Raw genomic sequence first — 26,986 nt, 5'->3', positions numbered from 1 at the left:
TGTACCAGGGATTGAACTCAGGGACACTGAACCAATGAGCCACATCCCCAGCTCCCCGCCCCCACTCAAAAAAAATTTTTTTTTTAGTTGTAGATGGACAGCATGCCTTTATTTTATTTGCTGATTTTTTATGTTAGTGCTGAGGGTCGAACCCAGTGCCTCACCAGTGCAAGGTAAGCAGTCTACTACTGAGCTTCAGCTCCAGCCCCACATCTCTAGCCCTTTTTAATATTTTATTTAGAGACAGGATCTCAGTGAGTTGCTTAGGGCCTTGCTAAATTGCTGAGCCTGGCTTTGAACTTTTGATCCTCCTGCCTCAGCCTCCTAAGCCACCGGGATTACAGGGGTGTGACACTGTGCCTGGCTTAAGCCATTTATTAGTCCATTGTCAGATATTCTGCTATAACATCCTATCTAAGACTGCTTAATTTATAAAGGAAACAGGTTTAGCTCACGGTTCTGAAGGCAAGGAAGTCCAAGAGCATGGTGCTGGTACCTTCAGGGCTTCTGGTGAGGATCTCCTGCTGCTTCAGAGGGCAGGAGGGCAAGCAGGCCGTGGAAGGACAGAGAACATGAGGGGCAGCTTCACTTTATAACAGCCTCCTCTCCTGGTAACTAATACAGTCTTGTGAGAGCAAAAGTCCCCTGCATGAGAAAAGCACTAGTCTGTCCATGCTGGCTCTGCCTTCAGGACCCAAGCCCATCCCCCAAGGCCCATCCCCCAATACTACCACCCTGGGGCAAGGTCTCAGCATGATATTTGGTGAAGATAAATCATATTTAAACCACTGCAAGCCTCTACCTCCTGAGAAGCTTGTTAAACATGTAGAAATAAATAAAGACCCACCAAATGTGAAAAGGTAAAGGCTACTTGCACAGAGCTGGCTAGAGCAAGGGGGTCAGCCATGTCACTTGCATTTGTCGGAGTAAAAGGCAGACAGAGGAAGGGACAAGTTTTATAGGGGAAAAAAGGAAACATTTCAGGTAATCCCTGATTGGATGTACTGGCATGAGGAAGCTGTGGGTTAAATAGAAAGACATCCCATGTGACTTGATAGGGATATATATTTGACTTTCTCTGATGGGTTCTAAGTTGGAAACAGGGATAAAATTAGGAAAGCTAATCAAGTCCTGGATGTTTTGAGCTGATTATCACAGGGGTTATTATTTGGCTTTCTGGAGTGGTGGCTGGAGATAGTGGTCTAAACTTCTTCATGTCTGACTCGTGGAGAGTGGGTTGGTTTCCCAGGTTGATTGCTGCAGACTGTGGGTCAGAATTCTATTTTTATTTGTGGTCTGGCACTGTTCATTTGTTTAGTCTCTCACTCAGATATAGAAGTCTACATGCACACTGACAGTTTTGAGGCCATGTTGAATGAAGTGTGTTTTGGATAAGCCCAAAAGGAGGAGAGTCCCCTTCTCCTAAACCAAGTTTGAAGAACAGGTGGGAATTAACCAGGTGGATGAAGGAAGGAGGGACATCCCAGATGGAGGGAAATCATGATCCCAGGTCTGGAGATGGGAGAGGACGTGACACATGCCAGGAACTGTAACAGGCTGATGTGGCCAGGCTTTGTGACTGTAGTGGATACTGGCTTAGGGTTGAGGCAGTAAGCAAAGAGTCTGACATCCTTTTGAAAGAGGGTCACAGATATTTGAAGTGGTATCATCCAAGCTGGGTTTCAGAAAATACCTCAGATGGAAAAGGTGGAGGGGGAGAAGGGTGAAGGGCTTGGATTAGTGAGGAGGCAGCTATACCAGCCAAAGAAAGTTCTAGAAGTGTAAGCTACAGGATTTGGTGAACTGGACTCTGAGTAAGAAGAAAATGCAAAGTCTAGAAGGAAAATAAAGAATGCCAGATTTCTTTTCTCCTTTTTCTTCTTCTTCTTCTTCTTCTTCTTCTTCTTCTTCTTCTTCTTCTTCTTCTTCTTCTTCTGTCTGGGGATTGAGTCCAGGGGCACTCAACCACTGAGCCACATCCCCAGCCTTTTTTATATTTCATTTAGAGGCAGGGTCTCACTAAATTGCTTAGGGCCTCGCTAAGTTGCTAAGACTGGCTTTGAACTCGAGATCCTCCTGCCTCAGCCTCCCAGTCGCTGGAATTACAGGTGTGCACCACCACACCTAGCAGAATCCCAGATTTCTGAAAGACCAAGGTGGTCCCTGAGAAGGTGACCCAAGAAGAGGGAGGAGTTTCAGAGAGGATGGTTTGGTTTGGGGATCACTGAGTGGGAGGAGGCGAGGAGAGCCTACAGGACATGTGAAAGAAGCCATTGAAGACACACATTTGGAGTTAGAAAAAGCTAAGATGAAGATGAATTTGAAGTCATCAGGATATGCATAGGGTATGGTGGCCCCCAACGGCTGTGGGTAAAATAAGAAGGAGAGACGCCCATGACAGGCACTGAGAAGAAATATCCAGAGAAGTTGGAGTAGACCCAGAAGAGAGTTGTGTCAAGGAAATGAGCAAGGAGATTTTAAGAGACTTTATCCTCCGGGACAGTTGAAGGAAAATACAAATTTTCTAGAAATGGTTGGATTTGGGCCCTGGCAGGGAGGTTTGTGGGTGAAAAGGAGTGGAATCCCAGGTGTAGAGCTTAAAGACAGAGGGGAGAGAGGAGGTGGACTGACATCCCTGAGATAGCTCTTCCAAAAGTTAGCCTATTCAGGGGAGCAGAGAGGCAGTAGCTGCAGGGAGACTTCAGTTAGGCAGGTTTTGTTGTTCAGTGGGAGAGACTGGAGTGGAATCTACAGGCAGAGAAGAGCAGTGGATAGTGGGGGTGGGAAGAGAAGAGTGAGGGGGCTCAGTACAGGGAAGGCAGCTGTCAACAACCAGGGCCTCCGGCGGGATCCAGGCTGCAGGTGGAGTTGTGTTGGCCCACACAGTGTTTTGTTTCTGTTTTTGTTATTTGTTGAATTTGGTGCCAACCAATTGCATGCAAAAAAAATCCGGAATCCCAGCCTCTGGCAAAATCCAGAGACTGAATAACTCAGGATCCCCTCCTTCCTTCAGGGCACTGGTGACTGGAGCCTGGGGCTCTGGATGGGTCTGGCTTCCAGGTTGACACCAGTACCATCTGACTGCCCACCTCACCCTTTTCTGTTCCTTGTTTGGTCCGACCTCTAAGCATTCGAATTGAAACCCTGGGGCGAGGAGAGGAGAGAGGACAGGAGCAGGGCAGACAGTCTAAGGCCTGTGTCTCTGAGGGACACATGAGGATGTTGAGAAGGTCAGGCCTGGGAGTGAAGTAGGGATCAAGAAGAGAGGGTGAGAAACTGATGTGACTCCATTTTTTGAAAACACATCTTCTACCTCAAGTCCTGTCCAGAGGGAAGGGTCGTGACCCTTGTCCTTGGAAAAACCCACAGAGCACTCCTAGACACAAACCACCCTGCTGAGTTGTTTGTTTGTCTGCAAATAACAGGAGAGATCTGTGGGGCTCCAGGTGTCCATGACTCAGTCAGGCTAGGTGAGGACCCATAGCAACCCCCTAGCAACCACCAAGCAGCATGAGGACAGGAAAATACTTGGGATGCCAGATGACTCCCCAGTAGTCTTGGTGGTTGATAACATGTTGGGAAACCATGTAGTTTAGCACGTACACCCCTCGTGGCTTAAACCAATCAGTGAATCCCCCTCTTGTACTAACCAATCACCCCTTGTTGTACCCAAATTGTTCCTCCAGTGAATGTGCTAATCAATGTTAAGAGTTGTTGTCTGACTTTCCTGTGGTGTGAAATGATTTGCTGTATGATGTTGTGACACATAGAATATCCCCCAAAACCTATAAAATCTCACTGAACACTCGGGGCTCACTCCTTGGGACCGCTGCTTCGGAAACGGTTGTGAGTCCAGGCTCGAGCTTGCAATAAAGACTCTTGTGTGATTGCATCGGACTCGGCTCCTGGAGCTCTATTGGGGTCCCACGAATCTGGCATTACAAGGGCAAGTGGGGCACACTGACCCACGCCTGTAATCCCAGCAGCTGGGGAGGGTGAAGCAGGAGGATCTCAAGTTCAAAGCCAGCCTCAGCAACCTAGCAAGGCCCTCAACTACTCAGTGAGACCTTGTCTCTAAATAAAAACACAAAGATTTTTATTTAGAGACAAGTCAGTGATTAAGTGCCCCTGTGTTCAATCCCTGGTACCAAAAAAAAAAAAAAAAAAAAAAGAAAGAAAGAAAAAAGAGTGAGGGAGAAGAGGCAAGGCTAGGAAGTGCCACTGAGGGGCGTGGGAGGGGAACCTGTGAAGACCACATAGGATTATGCTGGAGTGGTGACAATGCTGGACAAGATAAGATACCAATTAGATTGAGTGACAGAACAGTGGCTAGAGGAAGAACATGAGCCAAAGGACCTGATCTGTCCTCCAGGAGCTTCCCCACCCAGCTTCAGTGTCCCTTGGCTCTATTAGTGGGTGGGGGCTGTCCCCAAGACTTGGGGCCATATAGACAGGGCTCTAGAAAACAGCCTGTGCTCCCTCTGATCCAGAGTCTTCCCTAGGCTTGAAACAGACGAGCTGGCTCTACTTAGGACTGGGAAAGAGTCCATTCTGAGAAGCCCCTGCTTTGAGAAGTAGAAATGCTCCTTAGATTCTGATCAGAATTCCTTCCCTTCCCTTGTGACAGGCCCTCGGGAAATGTTCTTTCCCACACCCCCCCCCCACCTGTCTTCCCTTTCAAAGTAGCTTTTCTGTCCCTCCATGGCCTTCTGCCTGCTTCCATCAGTAGTCCAGGTGACGCTTGCTCTTGACAATAGAAGGGGGTCTCATCCAGGGGTCTCCTCAGGTAACAGCTCAACACACACTTCAAGATTAAAAACTCCCCATTCAGACTCTCTGCAGGAACGTCCTCCTCTCAGTCTCACCGAGAATCGCGTGTGGCTTGGACACATGTCACCGACTCATGTCGAGTTGCAATGTAATTAGGTGATGGCGGGGGGAAAATTCTATCCGTCTCCCGGGAATGCTGGAATAATGAGCCATCACAGAGGCCCGAGGAGGTTGGCAGGGGGCTGCTGACCTGAGCCGAAGCTGGGATCATTCATTAGCTCTGGAGCTGCCCGGGATCTGTTCCTCATCCTGGCTGCGTAGATGAGCTGGCCCCGTTCTTGAGCGAGAGAGGCGGGAGCTGTCGTGGTGGAGCACTTGAAAGGCTGTCCCACGCTTTGAAGCAGGGAAAGCAAGCGAGCCAGTCGTCCCTTTCTGGACTAGGGGCAGGCGGAAGCCATAGTCTCCACCTATGTGGGTGGCCATTTGCTTAACTAAACCCAGGTGAGGGCAGGAGCCCTGGAGCAGAGCAGAGAGTGGCCAGGGGTCTTCACTAGGCCCATTCTACCCTGAGTTAATGCCCTGATGGGCCTTGAGGGTCATCACTCAGACTCACTCAGGGACCCTAACCCACCCTGCCCCTCCCTTAGAGGCTCCTGGGGATACCAAAGAAGAGACAACAGAAAGGCCAGTTGTGGCCTCAGCCTGGCCTTTCCAGCAGTCCCAGGACAGCTCCCTCTCCATCAGGCCACTGGCTTGTCCCCACTTCGCTCTATCCAATGCTCCCCCTGTAGCAGGGATGTTATCTGGGCAGCCTCCCCCCACTCCATCCTCATTCCAAGGTGGGAACTCCCAGTCGGCTCCCAGCCCATCTCCACACTCTTACCTTCTCCTAATGGGATCTCATCAGGTCTTGGCACCAGAACCCATCCCCCGCAGGCACCTTTCTGTCCTGGCTCCCTCTCTTCTACCTGGGGACACTTGTACATGCTAGGCAAGCACTCTAAAGCTGAGCGACACCCTCAGTTGCCATCTGCCTTTATTTCTTCTTCTCTCTTCTCCATCTCCTCTTTCTCCTTAGCTCATTTCTCCCTGGGGATCTGCTACCTCAACTTTCCCAGGGGCTCTGTGGGCTCTTACTCAGAACTGCTTCTGGGGCTCTCAAAAACCTGGATATGCTCCTGTCCCTTCCCTGCCACCTCCACCAGAGCTGGACCACTAAGGCAGCCACAGGTTCTATTGTGCCCATGGTGAACTCCACAGTGCTCCATCTGTGCAGGACGGCAGGACCGAGGGAATGAACACAAGCCCCTCTCCTGGCTCTCCCCCTTCCTGTCCCCAGGGCCTCTCCAGACACACACCTTTGATGGAGAGTCGCTGGCCTTTCAGTGCTCATTTAGGAGGGCACAGGCAAGGGACTTCAGTCCTGGTTTTCTCCAAGCAGCACTCCCTATAGAGGGCCCTACTTGGCCCATTCTTCCTGCTGCTTCCTACCCCAGAGGGCAGTGAACCCATGGGTCAAGTGTGTCTGTCAGTCAAGATGACCTCTGTCCAACAGGAAGGGGAGCTCTCGGTCCTTGAAACTTCCTAGTACTCATGTTGGAAAGACAAAAAGCAACAGGTGAAATTAATTTTAAAATATTTAAATTTAATCCAATATATTCAAAATATTATCATCTCACTGTGTAATCAATATCAAAGCTACTCATGAGACATTTTGCATCCATTTTCATAGGAAGTCTTTGAAGTAGCCACATCTCAACGGTCCCACTCAGAGGCCACGTGCTGGGTACTTGACACCCCAGTTTTCTCCACTCAAACAGCCCACCCCTAACCTCCTTCCCATGAAATTATACCGGAAGCTTGAGGTGGAAAGGTGCAAACCAAGCTCACCTCTGAAGAGGGGGCCAGTTCCCCATGGATTCGTTTTCCTTCTTGGCTCAAAATTTACTCTGGTTCTAGAGGCCAGGGTGATGGGCCAGCCATGGGCCACTGAGAGGCAAGAGAGGAGGGACATAGCCAGAGGTAGTGGGGACCTGGGTGATGGCAGGGCTGGGACCCAGCAGAGATGTCCTGGACAGGACTGGCCAGCAGAAAGGAGCAGGGTGGGGTGCCGCAGTCCACAGACAGGTTAATGGCTCCCGCCTGGCAGACAATTGGGTTTGCTCTCCTGAGCCTCCTGGCTTTGGAGAAGGGCCTCTCCTCCTGGGAACTCAGATGGACTCCCAGAGCCACAGGGCCTGGGTCAGCAGGGCCTGATTCAATCAGGAGAAATAAAGATTGTGGGCTTACAGACAGTCCAGCACCCAGAGGGGCTGGTGGCTGCACCCAGGAACAAGTCTGAGAGAGTTGATGCACAGAGGGTGCTCTCGGGTCATCCTAGGCTCAAAGAATGGGCCCTCCCCTGATTTTTATTTTATTTTACTGGGGACTGAATCCCAGAGGTGCTCTGCCACTGAGCTACATCCCCAGCCCTTTTTATCTTTTATTTTTAGCTCGTGTCTTGCTAAATTTTTAGATAGTGTCTCAGTAAATGCAGTCCTCCAACCTCAGCTTCCAGAGCTGCTGGGTCTACAGGCCTGGCCTGTGCCACACACCTGGCCCCCTCCTGAAGGTCCAACTCACAGTTGTCTATAATGTAGATTGTCACCCACCTGCACACCTCTTTTAAAGGTGGTTGCAAGATGATTCACAATCAGAAAACCAGAAACTAGTCTGTTTTCCTCTGTCTGTGAAACATCTGCACATGCTAGGGCCTGGGCAGGAAGAAGAAACAAATCAAATGAACAAGAGACTCCATCCTTTCTTTCCTCAGTACCTTGCATGTTGCATGAACCCCAACTCTGGGACATATATTGTGTCTCATCTGCGAGAGTCGAGTGGAGTTCTGCGAACTGGAGAAGATATCATATGACTGCTAACGGGACATGCCCCCTCCTGTCTCCAGGCCTTGGCTCAGGCAGTGCCCTGGCATGCCCTCCCGCTTCCTCCCTGACTGCCAGCTGGGGCTCGCTTCCCTCGGGGAGTTTTCCTGGTTACTCTTCTCCCCACAGCATCACTTTCTTCCCTCCTCTGTGCTTCTGAAGCTTTGTCGATGGCTCCCCCACAGCACCGGCTCTCTCAATCCACCAATAATTGTGGAAGGCCTCCCAGGTGCCTGGCATTGTCCTGGGGGCTGGGGCTGTCACAGGGAACAAGCTGACAAGGAGAAAGACAATGAACCCATAAGCAAATAATTAAAGAAGGTATTCCTGGGAGTGTTAGGTACTAAAAGAGAAATAGATGGGGCGGGGTACATATGAAATCCAGAGTGGCTGGGGGCCAGAGGGGGGACATCTGTAGACAGGGAGGTGATGTTTGACCCGAGACCTGAATGCCAAGGAGAGATGATCCTGCAAAGGCCTGGGCCGATGGCCGTGTAGGAACAGCCAAAACTAAAACTCAGGGGCAAACATCGGATGATTCCTTTTGTACGAGCTGTCTGGAATAGGCAGGTCCACAGAGACTGAAAGCCAATTAATGGTTGCCAGGGTTGAGGGATGGCTGCTAATGGGTATGGAGTTTCCCTTTAGGGCGAATGACAGTGTTCTGGAACTAGGTAGTCGCGATGGTTGCACTCCACACTGTTGAACTGTTTGCTTTAAAATGATGAATTTTGTTATTTATTTGTAGCAAACATTTGTAGACTTTATCATAAAGCAAAACTAAAACCTCCAAGGCAAAAATGAACTTATGGCCTAGGAACAGCGGCTAGCATGGCTAGGGATGGGGAAGGTGGAACAGAATGGTGCTGGAGAGGTGGTCAGGGCCCAGCGTGAGGGCTTGGTGCGCTTCTAAGGGAGAGGCATTTTTCTATTGGTTCAGTGGGAAGCCACAGGGAGATTTCAAGCAGGAAAGTAACGTGATCATCCTTACTGGCTTGTATTTTTGGGGTGACGGGCAAGTACTCCACCACTGAGCCACACTCCAGGCCCAGGGGTTTTTTTAATTTTTATCTTGCCGGCTGTGGGTATAATGGGGCTGGAATAAAAGCAAGGAGACCCGTTAGGGAGTGGTCCAGGGGAGAGATGACAGTGGCCTAGGATAGGGTGGGCGCAGTGGGGCTGGAGTGACGCGGATTGGGGATATAATTTGAATGTGGAACCAATCGGACTTAGCGCATCAAAGGCAAAGAGAATGAAGGGAGGGGAGGAATAGAAAATCACACCTTTGTTTTCAGCCTGAGCAACTAAAAGAATGGCAGTGCTCTCTGCTGAGCTAGGGAAGCCCGTGTGGGAAACTCACTGAGGACGTGTTGAGTAGACATCCACATGGCAACGTCAGCTGGGCAGTTGGGTGGACCGATCTGGAGTTCAGGACTCAGACGTGTATCTGACCTCATCTCTGTGGAGATGGTATTGAAAATGGGGCCCGAGCCAGTTCACCTGGGGATAGGTGTGACTACAGAAGAGAGAAGGTGCGAGGGCTGAGTCCTGGGGAATCAGGATATGTAGAGATGAGGCTGAGGACGAGCAGAGCAAGAAGGAGCAGCCAGCCACGTGGAGCAGGGGAAGGGAAATGGCAGCGCCCTACCTCTAGAATGAAGAGAAGTGTTTCCAATAGGAAGACCAGCTGAGTCCAGGAAGGTGAGCAGGTGAGGACAAAAGTCACTATTGGGTATAGCCACAGGACCATAGATCTGCCTCTCGGGTGAGTCCAGACACTCAGCACATAATAGGTGCTAATGAAAGGCCATGAAATGATTACGTTCTTCCCTGTGTGGTATAGACTACATAGAGCAGAGGGGGTTTGAGTTAGGAACCTGACCTTGAGGGCAGTGGCCAAAGGACTTGGGCCACCCAGGAAATAAAATGAGCCATTTTGGGGCCAGAAATGATGGCATATACCTATAATTTCAGTGATTTGGGAGACTTTAGGTGGAGGATCGCAGGTTCGAGCCCAGTCTGAACAACTTAGTGAGATTCAGTCTCAAAAAATAAAAAGGGCTGGGGATCTAGCTCACTAGTAGAGCGCCCCTGGGTTCAATCCCCAGTACTGCAAAGAAAGAAAGAAAGTCATTGTTGGACTAAGGGTGGGGAAAGCTTAAAGGAGCCCAGGATTCCAGCTCACCCACCGGAACATCCCGAGAGGACCATACCCTCCGCTTCTGTTCCCTTTTGCCTCTCAGGGGGTGAATCATATTTCAATATATTCCAGCTGAAAAAGGATCAGATTTTGAGCAGGTGGTAAGCCAGTACATGGAAATCTGATATATTTTGACTAATGCAGTTTGAAATTTGAAAACTGCAGACAATTTTTATTCAAGATCCATTTTTATACCAACTCATTATTAGAGGGGAAAGGCAAGATTTCTGGTTTCCTGTGAACCCAGGCCTGTCACCATCGAGCCCCGCTAAGCAGGCTTGACCCATGGCCGGCCTGCGCACTGCCGGCCGCCTGCCTCCGCCGCCTCTTGTCCCTGCCGGAAACTCTTTCTTTAGCAACCTCTTTCAAGTATCCCTCTGGGGGTTACTAGTCCAATTTAATCTGACCTTCAGCCCCACCTCTGTCATGCCAACTCCAGCAAATCCCTGGGGCTGGCACTTAAGACAAGTTTTGTGATACAGACGTTGGTATTACACAGAATTTCCACTTCCCTCCCCACCTGCCTTGGCCATTTCCCCAGCCTCCTGAGTGTGAAGCCCAAGAAAGGGAAATAAATGATGGAGAGAGGGGGAGGGATGAGGTTATTGGCAAGAGAGCAAAGTCAGGGCTCATGAAGGTGGGGGAGCTACACGTCGGGTGTGGGGGTGATGCTGGGAGAGGGTCTCTGAGTGATCCTGAGATTCCAGATCAATCTTGTGTGCATCCTGACTTCACCATCTTGAGCAAAATCCTGGGTTGAATCCAGGGCTCTTTAACACTGAGCCCGAGTCACATCCCCAGTCCTTCTTATTTTTCATTTTGAAACAGGGTCTCACTATGTTGCTTAGGGCCATGCTGAGTTGCCCAGGCTGGCCCGGAACTTGTGATCCTCACTTTAGCCTCCCTGGTCCCTGGGGTTTTAGGTATGCATCATTCCAGCTGGCCTGGGTGAAGAACTTAAGGCTTTATGAGCTGAGCTTTCTGAAAGGTGACTTGTCAGTGTTGTCAAGAAGACTTTGACTCAGTGAATCTGATCTAAGGAAAGGATCAGGAATTTTGGACAAAGTCCTGTGCACAGAGATGTTCATTATAGTGTTATTTAATTTAAACTGATTTTTCAAAGAACTGACAGACACACTGATATATCACAAGTAATATATCACAAGTCCCTGACAAGTACACAATGATGTTTCCATCACTCCAGAGTCCCAGGAATCCTTCCAGGAGGCAACTCACATCACTAATTTTTACCATGATAATTTGTAACCGTGAAAAACAAGAGACACTCTAAATTTAAAAACAAGAGACAATCTAAATTTCAAAGATATGTAAATTATAATCTATAGCTGGACATGGTGGCTCTTGCCGGTAATCCCAGCAACTGGTGAAGCTGAGGAAGGAGTATTGCAAGCTGGGCAATGTATTAAGACCCTGTCTCAATATTAAAAATAAAAAAGGGGGCTGAGGTTGTGACTCAGTGGTAGAGCACTTGCCTGGCATGTGTGAGGCACTGGGTTCAATTCTCAGCACCACACACACAAAAATAAATAAACAAACAAACAAACAAACAAACAAATAAATAAATAAATGCAGGTCCATTGACAGCTAAAATATATGTATGTGTACTCAATTTTTTTGAAAATAAAATTAAAATAAATAATAAATAAAATAAAATGGTAGAGTGATAGAGTTCCCCTGGGTTTAATCTCTAGCACCACAAATAAATAAATTATAATCTATTTTACAGTGGGGTCTTTTGCAGTCTCTAAAAATCTTGCCTGTTACTACATCCTTCTTCCTGGGTTCATTACTGAGGGCTGCCCGTAGCCTCAGGCCCCAGCGTGTGCTCCTCCCTCTCTGAAATTCCACCCCCGAGTGGAATCCTTTTCAACCTCCCAGCTCTCCAGGCCTCTCACCCCCCAGTGACTAGCTCCACACTGCTCTTTACATGTAGCATTTATATATGGACCGGGCCAAGTAATGAGTGCCCATTTCCCCAGCAGACTGTACTGTCCCAGGGGCGGGGCCCCTCTGCGCACTGGGCTCCCCTTGCATCCTCAGCAGAGAACGGCTGAATGAGTGGAATGGTCGAAGCAGTTAATACGGGATACAGAGGTGCATTATATAGCATCATCCCAACTTTATCTCTTTGAATAAAAAATTTATTTAAATTTTACACAGCCCTATATAAGTGAAGGAAGTATTGAAGGAAGGTACAGCCCGGCCCTGTCAACGGTTGTCAAGGTAATGGGAATGTAGTGATGTTTCTTCCTTTTATTTTTATACTTTTCTATATAACTGGTAACTCTTATTTATTTATTTTTTAGTTGTAGTTGGACACAATACATTTATTTTATTTTATGTGATGCTGAGGATCGAACGAACCCAGGGCCTCACATGTGCTAGGCGAGTGCTCTACCACTGAGCCACAACCCTTGCCCCCCCCAGTAACTATTATTTTTAAATTAAATAATGTGGAATGATTTTAAAGAAAAACCCAGTAGGTAAAAGTGGGGTTTGAGGATCACATGGGAAGCCCATGCTAAATGCCACCTGGACCAAATCTCTCAGGTCCAAGGTCCAAGAATAGGTAAGCATAGTCCTCTGGAGAAAAAGCAGCACTCAGACCAGCAGAGAAAAGGAGGTGATTTGAGACGGGGGACCTGAGATGCCCAGACAGGCCCCACAAGTGTCTTCCCTGCTCCCTGATGTGCCCTCTAGGTTTTGAACATAGAGACGCTCTACCGCTTGAGCTACATCCCCAGCCCTTTTTATTTCGTTGGTACTGAACATTGCACCTAGGGGTGCTCTATCACCAAACTGTACCCCCAGCACCCCCCTTGATCTCTGTGTGACAAGATCTTGCTAAGTTGCCCAGGCTGGCCTTGAACTTGTGATCCTCCTGCCTCAGCCTTCAGAGTAGTTGGAATTACAGGTGTGCGCCACTGCACCCAACCCCAGGGTATCATTAAGTAGCCAGTCAGGAGAAAAGTCTGTGAAGCGAGGTCTAAAAACCTGGTGGTTATTTACCCTGTAGGTATGAGGCACAGCCCCAAGAACTTAGGCAGAAGCTAGGTCAGTGGGGATTAAAAATCCTTGTTTGCAAACACCTTCAGCTTCTTGTCCTTCCTTGACTCTGTGGTCTCACCTGGAAACCTTTCTCAGCCACACAAGTGCTGGGGAAAGCCACCAAGCCATGCTGACTGGCACCACTCCACAGAGGGCCCTGCGCCGTCCCTTGGGTGACTGGAGTCACTGGCTTGCCCAGGACACGAGATGACTGTGTCATTCTGTTTCTCCTCTTTCACCCTTATCTCTACCTTCACTCTCAGCTGAAGAAACCAGAAGGCTCCTGAGGCCACTCCACCGTCCTCTCGGTGTACCAGGGCGCTCCCTGGACAGCAGGCGGGTACTCCTTCTGAGCTCTGGATCTCATATTCTTCTCTCACACCTGCTACTTCAGTTTTTCTCTCTTCCCCTCCTGAATCCTCTTGTTGGCATTTAAACAGACTCTATTTCTTCCATCTCAAAAAGCAAACCCTAAGAAGGTGCAGGGGATACAGGGAGGAGGGGTAACCAGTTCAGGGCGCAGTTGGATCGGAGGAAGAGCTTCTGATGTTCTAGAGCACAGTAGGGTAACTATGGTGGACGCTCAAATGTGTATTTCAAAGTAGAGAGGATTTTGAATGTCCCCAATAAAAAGAATGATAAATGTATGAGGTAATGCCAATCCCCCTGAGCTGATCACTACACATTGTAAACATGTATTGAAATATCACGCCATGCCCTGGAAATACATACAATTACTGTGTGTCACTTAAAGATAAAAACTATAATTAAAAAAATTAAGCAGAAAAATTGACTTGTATCCTCCCTTGACTCACACCCCTACAGGTCCTGCCCTGTTCCTCTGCCTCCTTCATGGAAAAACTTGCTGTTTGGGTGGATTCTGAGTGCCCACAAGTTCTCCCTAGTCCCTGACTGCCCCAGGTGGAGTCTTCCCTGTCCTGTGATGGCAGGTCAGGGCACTTGAGGAGGAATATGTGTCATATCTTTTTTCCAGCAGTGTTCTGAGTGGAGGATGCTCTCTGGATCTTGATTTCTGCTCCGAGCTTCATGTCCTTGTGTCTCATGAGTGAGACATAAGCCTTTGTTGTTGTGAGACATCATGATTCTGGGGTCACTCGTTATCTCAGCACACCCTCACCTGTACTTACTGACTGATCCAGTGCAGTCTCCTCTTCCCTTCTCTCTCTCTCTCTCTCTCTCTCTCTTAAATATATTTTTTAGTTATTGATGGACACAATACCTAGTGCCTCACACATGCTACACAAGCGTTCTACCACTGAGCCCCAACCCCAGCCTCCTTTCCCTTCTCTCTTCTCTCTCTCTCTCTCTCTCTCTCTCTCTCTCTGTACTGGAATTGATCTCAGGGACATTTAACCTCTGCGCCACATCCACAGCCATTTGTTTGTTTGTTTGTTTGTTTGTATTTTTTAAAATTTAGGGACAGGATCTCACTGAGTTGCTTAGGGCCTTGCTAAATTAATGAGGCTGCCTTTGAACTCAGGATCCTTCTGCCTCAGCCTCCCAAGCCACTGGGATTAGTGCGTGTGCTACCACACCCAGCTTCCCTTCTCTCTTGACTCTCCTAGGTCACCCCATCCACTTCCATGGATTTAAATGCTGTCTCTATGTTGATGGCTCCAAAGTGTACCATTCACCTCCAGGCCCCTGTTTTATGTGTTTATTTGTATGTGGTACTAGGGATTGAACCCAGGGGTACTTTACCACAAGCTACACATCTTCTGCTGCTGCTGCTCCTCCTCCTCCTCCTCCTCTTCTTCTTCTTCTTCTTCTTCTTCTTCTTCTTCTTCTTCTTCTTCTAATTTTCCCCAATACATCACCTTGCTTATTTATTTATTTATTTATATGCAGTGCTGAGAATTGAACCAAGTGCCTCACACATGCTAGGCAGGCACTATACCACTGAGCCACAACCCCAGCCCACACCTACTTTTGAGACAAGATCTTGCAAAGTTACAGAGGCTGGCCTTGAACTCCTGGCCCTTCTGCCTCAGCTTCCCAAAGAGCCAGGATTGCAGGAGGGCACTACCACACCCGGATGCCCGGCTTTGGCCTACTGTTTGGTATATCTACCCAGCATCTCTATAAGGCTTGTCCTAAATTGAGTTCCTGGGTGCCCCACACCTGTTTTCCTGGGCTCCTTTGGTCTCACTATGCCACCCTTGTCCTCTCAGTCATTTGTACCAGAATTCAGAAGCCACCCCATGGTCCTCTCCCTCTTTCTCCTTCATATGGAATTTTCTAAATATTTCTCCAGGTTGTCCACTACTCTCTGCCTCCAAAACCTCAACATCTCTCACAATAGCCACAGACCTCCTTGTCTCCTTTCTTCCTCCCACTCAATCCATCCTCCAATAACAGTCCCTCAAATCCAATCATGCTGCTCCACTTCAGCCACTTTCCAGTGGCTTCTTGCCACATACAGAATTAGATCCAAACCCTTTACGGTGGCTCTCAAAGCCCTACAAATTCTGGCTCCCACCTTTCTGACTTCACCTCTTGCCCCTCTCCCTTTGCACCAAGCTCAGTCCTGCCCCCAGGATCTTTGCACCTGCCACTCCCTCTGCCTCCAAGGCTGTTTCTCTGTTCTTTTTCCTTTTTTAAAAATATTTTTTTTAGTTGTCACTGGGACCCTTATTTTATTTATTAATATGCGGTGCTGAGAATTGAACCCAGTGTCACACAAGCTAGGCAAGCACTACTGCCCATGTGCCAGCCTTCAGCCTCACCCCAGGCAGAGCCCCCCACAGTGAAGAGGTCGTAGCCCCAATGGGTAGGGAGTAAGGGAGCTAGGAGTTGCTTCCACAGGTCCCCTGAGCAGTTGGCAGCCAATTAGCATGGCATTCCCAGCCAGGCCTGTGCCCAGGGACCAGCCCAGGCAGATGAAAGCTGAAAGGTTATTCCAATAAGGAGCCACCCACTCCTTAGTCGAAAGGGATCCTGGGCGAGAGTGAGCGCTGAGCCGAGCTGAGCTGAGGACATCTCGGGGCTCCTTCCCCGGGATGTGCACCTCTCTCAGGAGAGGATCTGCCTCTTCTCCAGGATGGTATGCAGGTGCAGGAATGCTGCAAGATGAAAGGGGCCTAGGCTGCCATTGATGGTCCCCAGGGACAAATGTGTGTCCCATGTGTCTGCACATGAACACAGCCATGGAACACAGAATCACAGACAGGCACACAAGCATGCACACGCAGACACATGTACATACACAGACACAAAATAACTCATGCACAAATGTACACATGCCCACAGACGGGCTGGGCCCAGGCATGCCTCCTTGGCTGCAGGCACTGGACCCAAAGGATGGTATCTGAGAACACGCATGCCTCACATCTGCTGCTTTGGACCTTCCCCATTCTGCACCCAGAAGTCTTTTTAGAGGGACCCACTGACCTGGCCTCCAGTTAGGGTGACTAACTTGTTCTTGGTTTGTTTGGGATTGTCGCAGTTTTAGTACTGAAGATCCCATGTCCTGGGAAAGCCCCCCCACTCATGGGAAAACCTCCTCTGGTCACCTTGCCCCACGGTTGGTCTGGGACTGAATCCTTCTTCCCAGAGTATTCTTCACCCTCTGGTCACCTGTGAGATGGATCAATGGACCCTTGGACAGAGCTAAGATAGTATCTGCTCTCACCCTAGAGGTTCTGAATCTTCTCAGGAGTAATAAGAACCACTGGGTTTATTGAGCACCTACTATGAGCCAGACCCTGAGCCCAGGGCTTCCTAATTCTCCGAATGACCCGGGAAGATGCTGTCCTTACCCAGCCATCATAACTGAGCTCCTACTGCATGCAGGGAACACACGAAACAGAATCACCATCCTCATGGAGTCAGTGGGAAGAGACAGAAAGGAAAAAAAGATAAATAAATCACATGGTATTTTAGAAGAGGGTGAATACTGTGAAGTAAAACAGAAAAGGGACACCTTTAAACTAGGCTGCTCTGAGGGAGGCCTCACTGGGAAGAAGCCCTGCAGACACCCTGAAAGCATTCCAGGCAGAGAGAACAGCCTGTGCAGACTGGAGGCAGCGTGCCTCTGGCCTGAGGCAGGGACAGCAGGGAGATGAGTGTGGCTGGGAGGCAGGGTCCGTGGGCCACGGTACAGACCAGGAGGCACCTTGTGAGTGAGATGGGAGCCATGGAAGGTTTGGGCGGAGGAGCAGCATATTCTGATTCAGACTTTCACTGGATCTCCTTGGCTGCTGTGTTAGATGTAGGGGCGGGGGTGGGGGCAGTCCAGGCAAGTGCTGATGGGGGTGCTGTGAGGAGGGGACGGGGGCTGGATAAATTCTGAAATCGAGTCTGCAGAATTTCCAGGGGGTTGCGTGGAGGGTGAGGGGAGGGGTCGCTATGACTCTAAGGGGTTTGGCCTGAGCAGCTAAAATGCAGGAACCGCCTTCACCCAAGATGGAGAAAAGAGTGGAGGAGGCTTGTAGGCAGAGAGCACATTTGGACAACTTACAGACTGTGTGGGGCCGGTGGATACCCTCGTGTGCAGTTGACAGGGCCAGACTGGAACTTTACACGATTGCCTCCATTTTACAGGTGAGGGAAATGAGGCTCACACAAGCAAGGGGACATGCTTGTTAAGTAGGGGAGCCAGGATTCGAACCCAGGTTTATCTGGCTCCAAAGCCTGTGCCCTTCCTGGCCTCTGCCAAGAACTGCTGGCCTTCCTGCCCAACCCCCCCTATGTCCAGCAGAGGGGCTGAGGAGGGGCGTCTGGCTGTGCCCTGACTGACTTCCTCGTCTCCAGGCCTGGGCCAGTCTGGGAGGGGCAGAAGGGACTCATCAGGAAGAGGCCTGTGCTTAGGACCCAAGTGGTGCAAGTGCCAAGTGGCCTGAGGCGCCAGCAGCCCTGTGAGTGCAGCCGGCCTGGCCTGAGGCCGTTATCCAGCAGCAGAGCGCATTGGGTTAGCATTGATTGGCTCAGAGAGGAGCATCTAGTAAGGCTGGGGCAGAGGGGGGATCTCAGCCTGGAGGACGGAGGGAGGGCTGCAGAGCCAGAGGAATTGATCACGTGATTGACCAGTTTCCAAGCCTCGGAGAGACCACAGTCCTGCCCCGGGGCCATGGGAATGCCTGCCCAAGGGGCCATCACCCAACTCAGATACAGGGAGGACAGCCCCTTCCGTGCTGTCATGGAAGAGACTCTGGGCCTGAGAGGGCCAACTAGCCCTCAGCCGAGGCTGCTCTGCTCACCCCATGCAGCAGAGAGCTGGGGGCAGAGCCCAGGACTCAGGGGGATTTGGGTAAGTCCTGCCCACTGCCCTGCTCACCAGCTATGTGGCTTGGCCAGCCACTTGCCAGAGGGGTGCCTTGTTTCCTCCTCTGCGAATGGGTGCTGTTCCCGTGGGGTTGTGAGTAAGCCATGCAAACAAACTGGTAACAGGGCTGTGTCCTTGTGGGCTTGGAAGCTGCAGAGCCCCTGTCACACTAGCTGTCTGGCCTGGGCCTGGAGAGGGGCCTTATGGATGCTGGTCTCAGTGCAGAGTTCTCAGTCCCACCCCTGCCCTGGGTCCTCCCAGGTCGACTAGCAGAGGTTAAAGTCTCCTTGGAAGCTCTGCCTAGTTAGACAGGGGTGGGGAAGATGGTGCAGGCCACCTGTGTTCCACCTCAGTGCCTTCACACACGCTGTGCCCTTTGCCTTTGCTTTCCCACACATCCCACCAGGTCTGGACCACATGGAGCTGTTCATAAAGCACATCCGGGGGCTGCGGAGTTAGACTGGGTGAGGCAGCTGCCTGTGTTCAGGCCACTCACCCCTGTCCTCACAGTCCCTGCTGGCAGGTAGGGGTTTGGGTTTGCAGGAAGGACCTGGAAACAGTGCCAGCTCCCTGGCCTGTGTGCCTGTCTTCTGGGCTGATGCATGCCAAGCCCTGAGCAGACATCCCCTCACTGAATCCTAAGGCAGCCCCATGGGGCGGGGACCCTTCTCACCCCCATTTCACAGATTAAATACTTCTGGAAGTTGAAGAGCTACCTACATCACACAGCTGACTAGTGACAGAACAAAGACAGCAGGTGGCACAAGGGTGGCAGGGGCCTTCCTGAGCCACCACTTCCATCTTCTCCCACGCACCCCCAGGCATCTACCTCGGGCCCCAGCACTTGGCTGGGCTGCTTGGTTTTGTGACTCCCCCATCTGCTCATGAGCCATGAGGACTTGCCCCACCCAGCTCATTCCTGGGCCCTCCCCACACTGGCACCTCTAATTCTCCTGGACCCTGAGCAAGTATAGAATGGAGGAAGGAAGGAACGAGACACTGTGAAGTGAACACTTGTGGGGAGACCAAGAGGTTTGGAGTAGCTGAACATGACTGAGTATATCACCTGGAGGTGGAGCGTTGGGGAGGTGCTGCTTTGCCTTCTTCAGGCCCCTCCTGCAGAGCACCCCTTGCCCACTCGGGAGGGGGCTGAGGAGGCTGGTAGGAGGAGGTGCAAGGCCCCTCCTCAGAGACTTGGATCTCTGCTAATTTGCAAGCTTGAAATGCACAGCAAAAGCATCAGCCTCATTGTTAGTACATTAATCAGGCAATCAGCGGGTCCCGGCTCCCAAGGGCCACATGGAGGGGGCACAGGAGGAGCTGTGGCAACGCAGTAACCATCTCCCTGGGAAGAAATTGGCAGGGTGACAATCCAGGGCTGACACCTGCTGGCTCAGGCAGGGGTGCCAGAAGTGGGTGGGGCTTGCTGGGACAGCCAGCCCAGGGTTTAGGAGATGGACTGGCTTTCAGGGTGGCGAAGCAGACTCAGCTGAGATTCCCAGTGGTGGGGGTGGGGATCTGGAAGGGAGGCCTCCCTGGCACAGACCCTGGTATCTGGGAAGTACTGAAGGATGGAGAGCAGCTGCCCTGGGCCCAGATCCCACCAGTCATCTGGATCCCTTTATTGTTCCCGCCTTTGGAAGGAAGTGACTACTATATACAGTCCCTATGGCCTTATTGCCTGAGACCCCCAACATAAAGCATGTTCTTCCTTGAGGTGACAGAACAGGTCAGCCCTGGGCCAAGCCTCTACTGGGGTCCCTCTGTCTCCCGGGGCTCTCTCAGGGGAAGAGCAGAAGTTCCCCTGCCCTGGGTCCTGTCTCCACCCCACCCTGCCATCTGATCCCTTCCACATGCCATGGTGCATTCACAAATCAGTTACTAAGTACACACCTGGATTTGGGGGCATTTGGGCTTTTTCAGCTAAACTCAGGTCCCAGGATGGTCTTCCCTGTGTACCAGCATTCCCTGGAAACATCTGCTTTCTCTCTGAGGGGGAAACCATCTCCCCACAGGGCTTCACCTGGGGCCTTATGGAGACAGAACACAACTGCAGCTGGAGGAGGTGCCCCCACCACCACCACCACATAGGGTGGGTCTGAGGATCAGAGGAGTGTGGACAGAAGTACTTTGTCAACTGAAATGAGCTGTACAAATGTCGAGTGGTATTAGCGCTAAGCCTGCCACAGTCCCTGCCCCCGCGGCTGCAGACTGAGGGGAGGAAATGCCTTTGTCTTTAGAGGACCCCTGGTAGAGGCCGCATGGCTGTGGTCTTTCCTTCCTTCCTTTCTTTCTTTTTTTTCTTTTTTTTTTTTTGGTACCAGGGATTGAACTCAGGGGCAATCAACCACTGATCCACATCCCCAGCCCTGTTTTGTATTTTCTTTAGAGACAGGGTCTCACTGAGTTGCTTAGCACCTCGCCATTGCTGAGGTTGGCTTTGAACTCGCCATCCTCCTGCCTCCCGAATCTCTGGGGTTACAGACGTGAGCTGCCAGGCCGGGCTCAGCCACGACTTCTTCAGACTGAGTTGTGGGACAGGCACAGTGAGCACCGTGAATGCTCTTAAGTCTGGGCTCCTTCAGGGTGGCTCCCTGGGGAAGGTTCTGGCAGGTATGGACTCCTGAAAGAAAGCAGCCTACGCAGCAGGGGTGAGGGTGTGGGCTGAATGAGGAGATCTGGAGAGTCCAGTGTGGCTTGAACCTCTTCCAACCTGGGTATGGAGACTGAGGGGCTGGGCAGCCTCCCCTCAAGTCCTCTGAGATTCTGAGCCCTCAGGTTCCTGCCATCCCTGGGCAGACTGAAGTGGGCCATGGGGCCTAGAGGCCACACCCAGGACTCTGAGGGAGAGGGCTGGCAGAGCCATCATCTCCGAGTATTTTCTGGAAGGGGAAACTGAGGCAGAGGCAGCCGCTGCCTTGAGCCAGCCTCTAGGCTGTCCAGTAGCTCAGGTCACTGAAGGTACTGCAGAGGCTACACAAAGTGTCTCCTGGCTCAGAAAGGGTCCTTGATGCTGTGCTGCAACCACCATTGAGGTCATAATTGCTCTGAAATCGCAACTGAACCCAATTATGCAAAAAACTAAATTATGTGCGATGATTTTTATGTGCTGGAAACATTCGGTTGAAGCCGGGTGATTACAGGGGGACGGGAAGCAGCTGCCACTCTCTGGGAGCCCATAACTCCCAACAGCTGGGAGCTGTCACTTATTTACGATGCCGTTTCTACCGGGAACGAGGGGGTGGCGGTGGCAGTGAGACCTGCTCAGCTGGGAACCTGGGTAGCGATTGGGTTGGGGCAGCCGAAGTCCTGGGAGCTTGGATGGGTGGCTGACAGACCCAGGCGTGGCCCGGAGGTTGGCTTTTCTCATCCCACATGCTCAGTGTGCAGCTGGAAGACTCAACTGAGCTGCCCCTAGGCACCCTGGCTCTCCTGAGAGGCCCAGCTGGACAAACCAGAATAGAAGGGGCAAGAGGCCAACCCAGGCAGGGAGATGACTGCCTGGCCCTCCAGGGTGGGCTTCTGTGGGCCTGGAGCCTTTCCCCTCCACCCTGTGTGCCTGCTGGGCTGCTTGGGTCAGCTGTGACCCTGGAAAAAGGCAGGTAATGACAATCGTCCATAATGAGGCTGCTCCAATAATGAGCACGGGGCTATTACCCGACCACAGGCTGGACACATCCGAAAATAAATTATTTTAAGGATCCATTAACGAATGCCTAATTAATGCCCAATTAGAGGGAAGCTACAGAGGAAATGCTCTGGACAGTTGAGGGGCAAGGCCTGGTTTTGCAGCCATAGCCTGGGAGCTGAAGCGAGGCGGAAAGAGGGGAAAGGGCCAGAAGGTGGACCAGGATGGGGAGCAGCCTTGGTCTGGCAGTTTTGTAGACCCCAGAGAAGCTTCATGCATCAGCCCTGGTGCTACCCCCCAGTCCCTGACAGACACGTCTCTCTCTGTACACACACAGCTCTGTGAGTGAGAACTATCCTCTCTGTGTTTTAGAAAAAAGGAAACTGAGGTACAGAAGGGGTGTCGCATGCTTGAACATGTAAATGAAATATCTTTCGAGGAGCACTTTGGTGTCATGCTTACGTGCTTTGTTTGTTATTGGGAATGATTTAAATAAAACGATTCCTCAGGACTCTGCATGAGATATTTACTTTGTTAGAACCACTATCTGTGAATGCAGATAACGATGAGCTAGTGGCAGAGCTGGGATGAGGGCTAGAGGCTGTGTCTCGGGGTGTGGCCTTCACTGCAGTGGGGCTGACAGAGACTGAGGGGGCTGGGCTCAGGCACCCTCATCAGGGCCTAGGGATTTTAGGGGCAGGGCTAAGAAGGTACAGGGTTGATCCAGAGCCTTCACCCCAAATTTACCTCCCAGTCCAAGTTGGGGATTAATTCTCAGTTGGGCGGGGTGCGGTAGTGCATGCCTCTAATCCCAGCGGCCTGGGAGGCTGAGGCAGGAGAATCGTGAGTTCAAAGCCAGCCTCAGCAATTTAGCGAGGCCCTAAGCAGTGAGACCCTATCTCTAAATAAAATACAAAAAGTGACTGGGGATGTGGCTCAGTGGTTAAGTGCCCCTGGGTTCAATCTCCAGTATCCTCCATCTCCAAAAACATTCTCCATTGGGGTAGCTGCCAAGAAGTAGGGAGAGGTTTCTAGTCTTAGATGATCTAAGTCCAGGCTTGGACTCTGAGTCCTGTCTTCCTCCATCCAGGGGCCATGAAAGACTCCTGATCACAGCACAGATAAGATCCTCCTTGGCAGACCTAGGAAGATCATATGCTGGTCCCCTCCCCACCCTTTGCACCCCATCTGTCTGCCACCTTGCTGGGCAGTCTCTGACTGGTTCTGCTGTCTCTCTCCTCACCAGGGTGCTGTGTGGAATTGCTGCTGCTCCTGCTGCTGGCTGGGGAGCTGCCCCTGGGCGGTGGCTGCCCACGGGACTGTGTGTGCTACCCAGCACCCATGACGGTCAGCTGCCAGGCACACAACTTTGCCGCCATCCCCGAGGGCATCCCCGAGGACAGTGAGCGCATCTTCCTGCAGAACAACCGCATCACCCTCCTCCGGCAGGGCCACTTCAGCCCTGCCATGGTCACCCTGTGGATCTACTCCAATAACATCACTTTCATTGACCCCAACACCTTCGAGGGCTTCGTGCACCTGGAGGAACTGGACCTCGGCGACAACCGGCAGCTGCGGACGCTGGCACCTGAGACCTTCCAGGGCCTGGTAAAGCTTCATGCCCTCTACCTCTACAAGTGTGGGCTGAGCGCCCTGCCGGCGGGCATCTTTAGCGGCCTGCACAGCCTGCAGTACCTCTACCTGCAGGACAACCACATCGAGTACCTCCAGGACGACATCTTCGTGGACCTAGTCAACCTCAGCCACCTGTTTCTCCACGGCAATAAGCTGTGGAGCCTGGGCCAGAACACCTTCCGGGGACTGGTAAACCTGGACAGGCTGCTTTTGCACGAGAATCAGCTGCAGTGGGTCCACCACAGGGCTTTCCATGATCTCCGCAGGCTGACCACTCTCTTTCTTTTCAATAACAGCCTCTCGGAGCTTCAGGGTGACTGCCTGGCCCCCCTGGTGGCCTTGGAGTTCCTCCGCCTCAACGGGAATGCCTGGGACTGCGGCTGCAGGGCGCGCTCCCTCTGGGAATGGCTGCGGAGGTTCCGAGGCTCCAGCTCTGCTGTTCCCTGTGTGTCCCCCGAGCTGAGGCAAGGCCAGGACCTGAAGCTGCTGAGGGCAGAGGACTTCCGGAACTGCACCAGCCCGGCGTCCCCACACCAGATCAAATCACACACGCTCACCACCACCGACAGGGCTGCCCGCAAAGAGCATCACCCCCCCTACGGCCCCGCCAGGGACAAGGGCCACCCGCACAGCCATCTGCCTGGCTCCAGGTCAGGCTCCAAGAAGTCAGGCAAGAACTGTACCAGCCACAGGAACCGCAACCAGATCTCTAAGGCGGGCACCGGGAAGCAGCCCCACGAGCTGCAGGACTATGCCCCCGACTACCAGCACAAGTTCAGCTTTGACATCATGCCCACAGCACGGCCCAAGAGGAAGGGCAAGTGTGCCCGTAGGACCCCCATCCGTGCTCCCAGTGGGGTGCAGCAGGCCTCCTCGGGCAATTTCCTGGGGGCCTCCCTCCTTGCCTGGATACTGGGGCTGGCGGTCACTCTCCGCTGAGGACCCAGGGCACCAGCACCCAGCACTGCCACCATGTCCGCCAAGGAACAAAATTTATTTTCTTCTTTTCTTACAAGTGGAAGATCTGCTGGGTTTCAGGAAAAGGCTGACAGAGCCTTCAGCTGCTGTCTGGACCCTACTCGGTGGATTATAAACCCAAAGTGTACAGCCCTAGATGGGAAGGGATTAGCGCATCTCACCCAGCTGTCCCAGCCAGCCCCTGCCGAGCACCTACGGACAGCGTCCACTCCAGCAAGGCGGTAACAGGCACGCAAAGTGAATCCTTCGTTAGCAGTAATGGGACAAGTGCCCCTCGTGGGAGCTGGGCTCTGTGGAATCCTGATCATTTGGAGAGGTCTGAAGGGCCCTGCCATTCCTGGAGGAGCAGGACTCAGAACAAACAAAGTCTCTCCCAAGAGCTGACTGGGTCAACCAGCAGTCTGGGAGTACTGGGGCAGGTGGCATCTTGGCCTTTGTCTGAGGCCATCTAGTCAACCTGCCCTGAACCCAACCCTATGCCACCTTCGGTCCCTCCCTTGGGGGGGTAATGCCTCTCATTCCTGATGTCTCAGGCAACCCTGGCAGACCCAGGCACAGCTGCTAGGGTCCAAGAACCAATTACCAAAGGAAAGATCATCAGAGGCTGAAATTTAGAACTTCATCACATGCAATGAGATTCTCACAGAAGGTGCAGTTTTATACCTATGTCCACTTATATATATATACACTCCACATATATATATATATATATATATACATATATATATACAAATGCACAGGTCCCCTGCCCCACTCCGTTACTAAACTGTATGTCTTATCATGTTTATAAACTATACGGGAAACTATATCTGCTGAGGTAAGGGTTGTAATGGTGATTTCTAGCAAGAAAAAAAAAAAGTTATAGGATTTTTGTCTAGAATCCCAGCCTGGCGTCAATAGTCCCTAGGTAACCTGGGCATGCCAGGACCTGGTGCAGGGTGTCAGTGGGAAGGGATAGGGAGAAAGGGAGGCAGCGAGAATCATTTCAGGGGACCAATATTCTTAGACGTTTAGAACATCACCTTGTTTTTATATGCAACACGAGCCTGTCTGGCGCCCTGGAGCACCAATCACCCCTGCTGTAGAAGCTGCGGGCGTCAGGGTGAGAAGTGGGAAGCAGCTCGTGGATGCCAGGGAGTCAGGCACTGGGGCCAGGTAGACAGAGAAGGGGAAAGACAGGTCTTTTTTTTTTTTTTTTTTTTTTTAAGTCAGCAAGCAAGGCAGCATCCACAGTGTTAGTCCAACAGGTTGGACAGTGTCATCAGCCCAGCATTTTGCCAGGGATGGCCTGGACAGGCCCGGGGAGACTCTGAGCAGGAGCCCAGGGCTCCAGCATGGCTCAGCTGCTGGATTTTTAACTTGAGGCTTTTTGGTGGGCAACCCAGCAAGGGCAGGAGGGAAGCATCAGGTGGCCTTAGCAGGAGGAAAAGGATGAGGACATTCCAGGAACTATCTCAGGCACTTCTGCATTACGGAGCCCCATTCCTCCTGATGCTCCTGAGATGCCCGGGCAGAGGTTAAAGGGCCAGACTCAGGGGTCAGCATGCAGGGAATCGAGCATGCAAGCCCAGGTGAGGGAGAGGGGCTGTTGGACAAGGGCCCAAGCAAGCACAGTCTAATTTGCGCTTTGCACAAACCTGAATTCCCCACCAGAAAGGGTGTGTGTGAGGAGTGAGAAACACTGAATCCAATTAAGAGAGAAAAATAATAATAATAAAAAAAAATTATCTTGGACGAGAACCCTGTTTTTCTTTTCCTAACCCCGCATTCCTGATGGGGTGGCAGATCCTGGGCTTCGGTGGGGTGGGCGAGCCTGGTTGGGCACTGCTCTGAGAACACAGCACGTTTGTTGGCAGGCGGAGTTCTAGGGGGCAGGGGCACACTGACTCAGAGGGACACACAAAAGCATGTGCGCGCACACACACACATGCGTGCACACACACATTTGTTCTCTGTTCCACGGTTCTTCCCTCGCCCGCACACAATATGATTCACTTCCCACATTCTGGCTGCTCTGGGTGGGCACCATCTCTGTGTCTCCCCCTAGAGCAGACTGGCCCTGGATCCTTTTCGGCCTTTTCCCAAGAGCCTCAGCAGCAGCTGCTGAGCCATTGATTCTCAGAGGGTTGAGCGGTGACTGGAAGGGAACAACCGGTTCCTGGGGCCAGAGGACTTTCTAGGTGGCCAGGGCCTAACCAAGACAGCAGTGGACAGGGCTTGCAGTCCGCATCTGCCTCTGGCTTTGGATTGAGGGACATTTTCAGGCCTGACTGGACAATACCCCTCAGTACAAGGCTTGGGGACATTCTTGAAAGGAGCCCTGTGACAGTAGAACAAATCTTCTGGAGCCCGAGGTTGCTCCCAATGGTCTCCTTGCTCTGACCCAGGCCAGTGCCTTGGCCTGGCTGTTCCTTAGAGTCCAGGGAGGTTGTTATGTTGTTGATTTCATTTCCAACTTCAGACAGCAAGGCCCTCAGTGGGAAAATCAAGAGCCTAAGCAC

General features: G+C 51.5%; 1 protein-coding gene across 1 annotated transcript in view; it reads left to right on the top strand.

The window, feature by feature from the left end:
- Nucleotides 1-26,225, top strand: part of Rtn4rl1 (reticulon 4 receptor like 1) — a 71,973-nt gene extending 45,748 nt beyond the window's left edge. The window contains exon 2 of the mRNA XM_005327907.5: nt 23,119-26,225. Coding sequence (XP_005327964.2) covers nt 23,119-24,446 — 1,328 coding nt within the window. The 3' untranslated portion in view covers nt 24,447-26,225. The remainder of the gene's footprint in view (nt 1-23,118) is intronic.
- The last annotated feature ends 761 nt before the right edge of the window (nt 26,226-26,986 follow it).

This window comes from Ictidomys tridecemlineatus, chromosome 3 (genome assembly GCF_052094955.1).
Source record: "Ictidomys tridecemlineatus isolate mIctTri1 chromosome 3, mIctTri1.hap1, whole genome shotgun sequence".
In the NCBI taxonomy this organism is placed as follows: domain Eukaryota; kingdom Metazoa; phylum Chordata; class Mammalia; order Rodentia; family Sciuridae; genus Ictidomys; species Ictidomys tridecemlineatus.
Note: the sequence above shows the minus strand (reverse complement) of the source record. Positions and strands in the feature narration are given on the sequence as shown.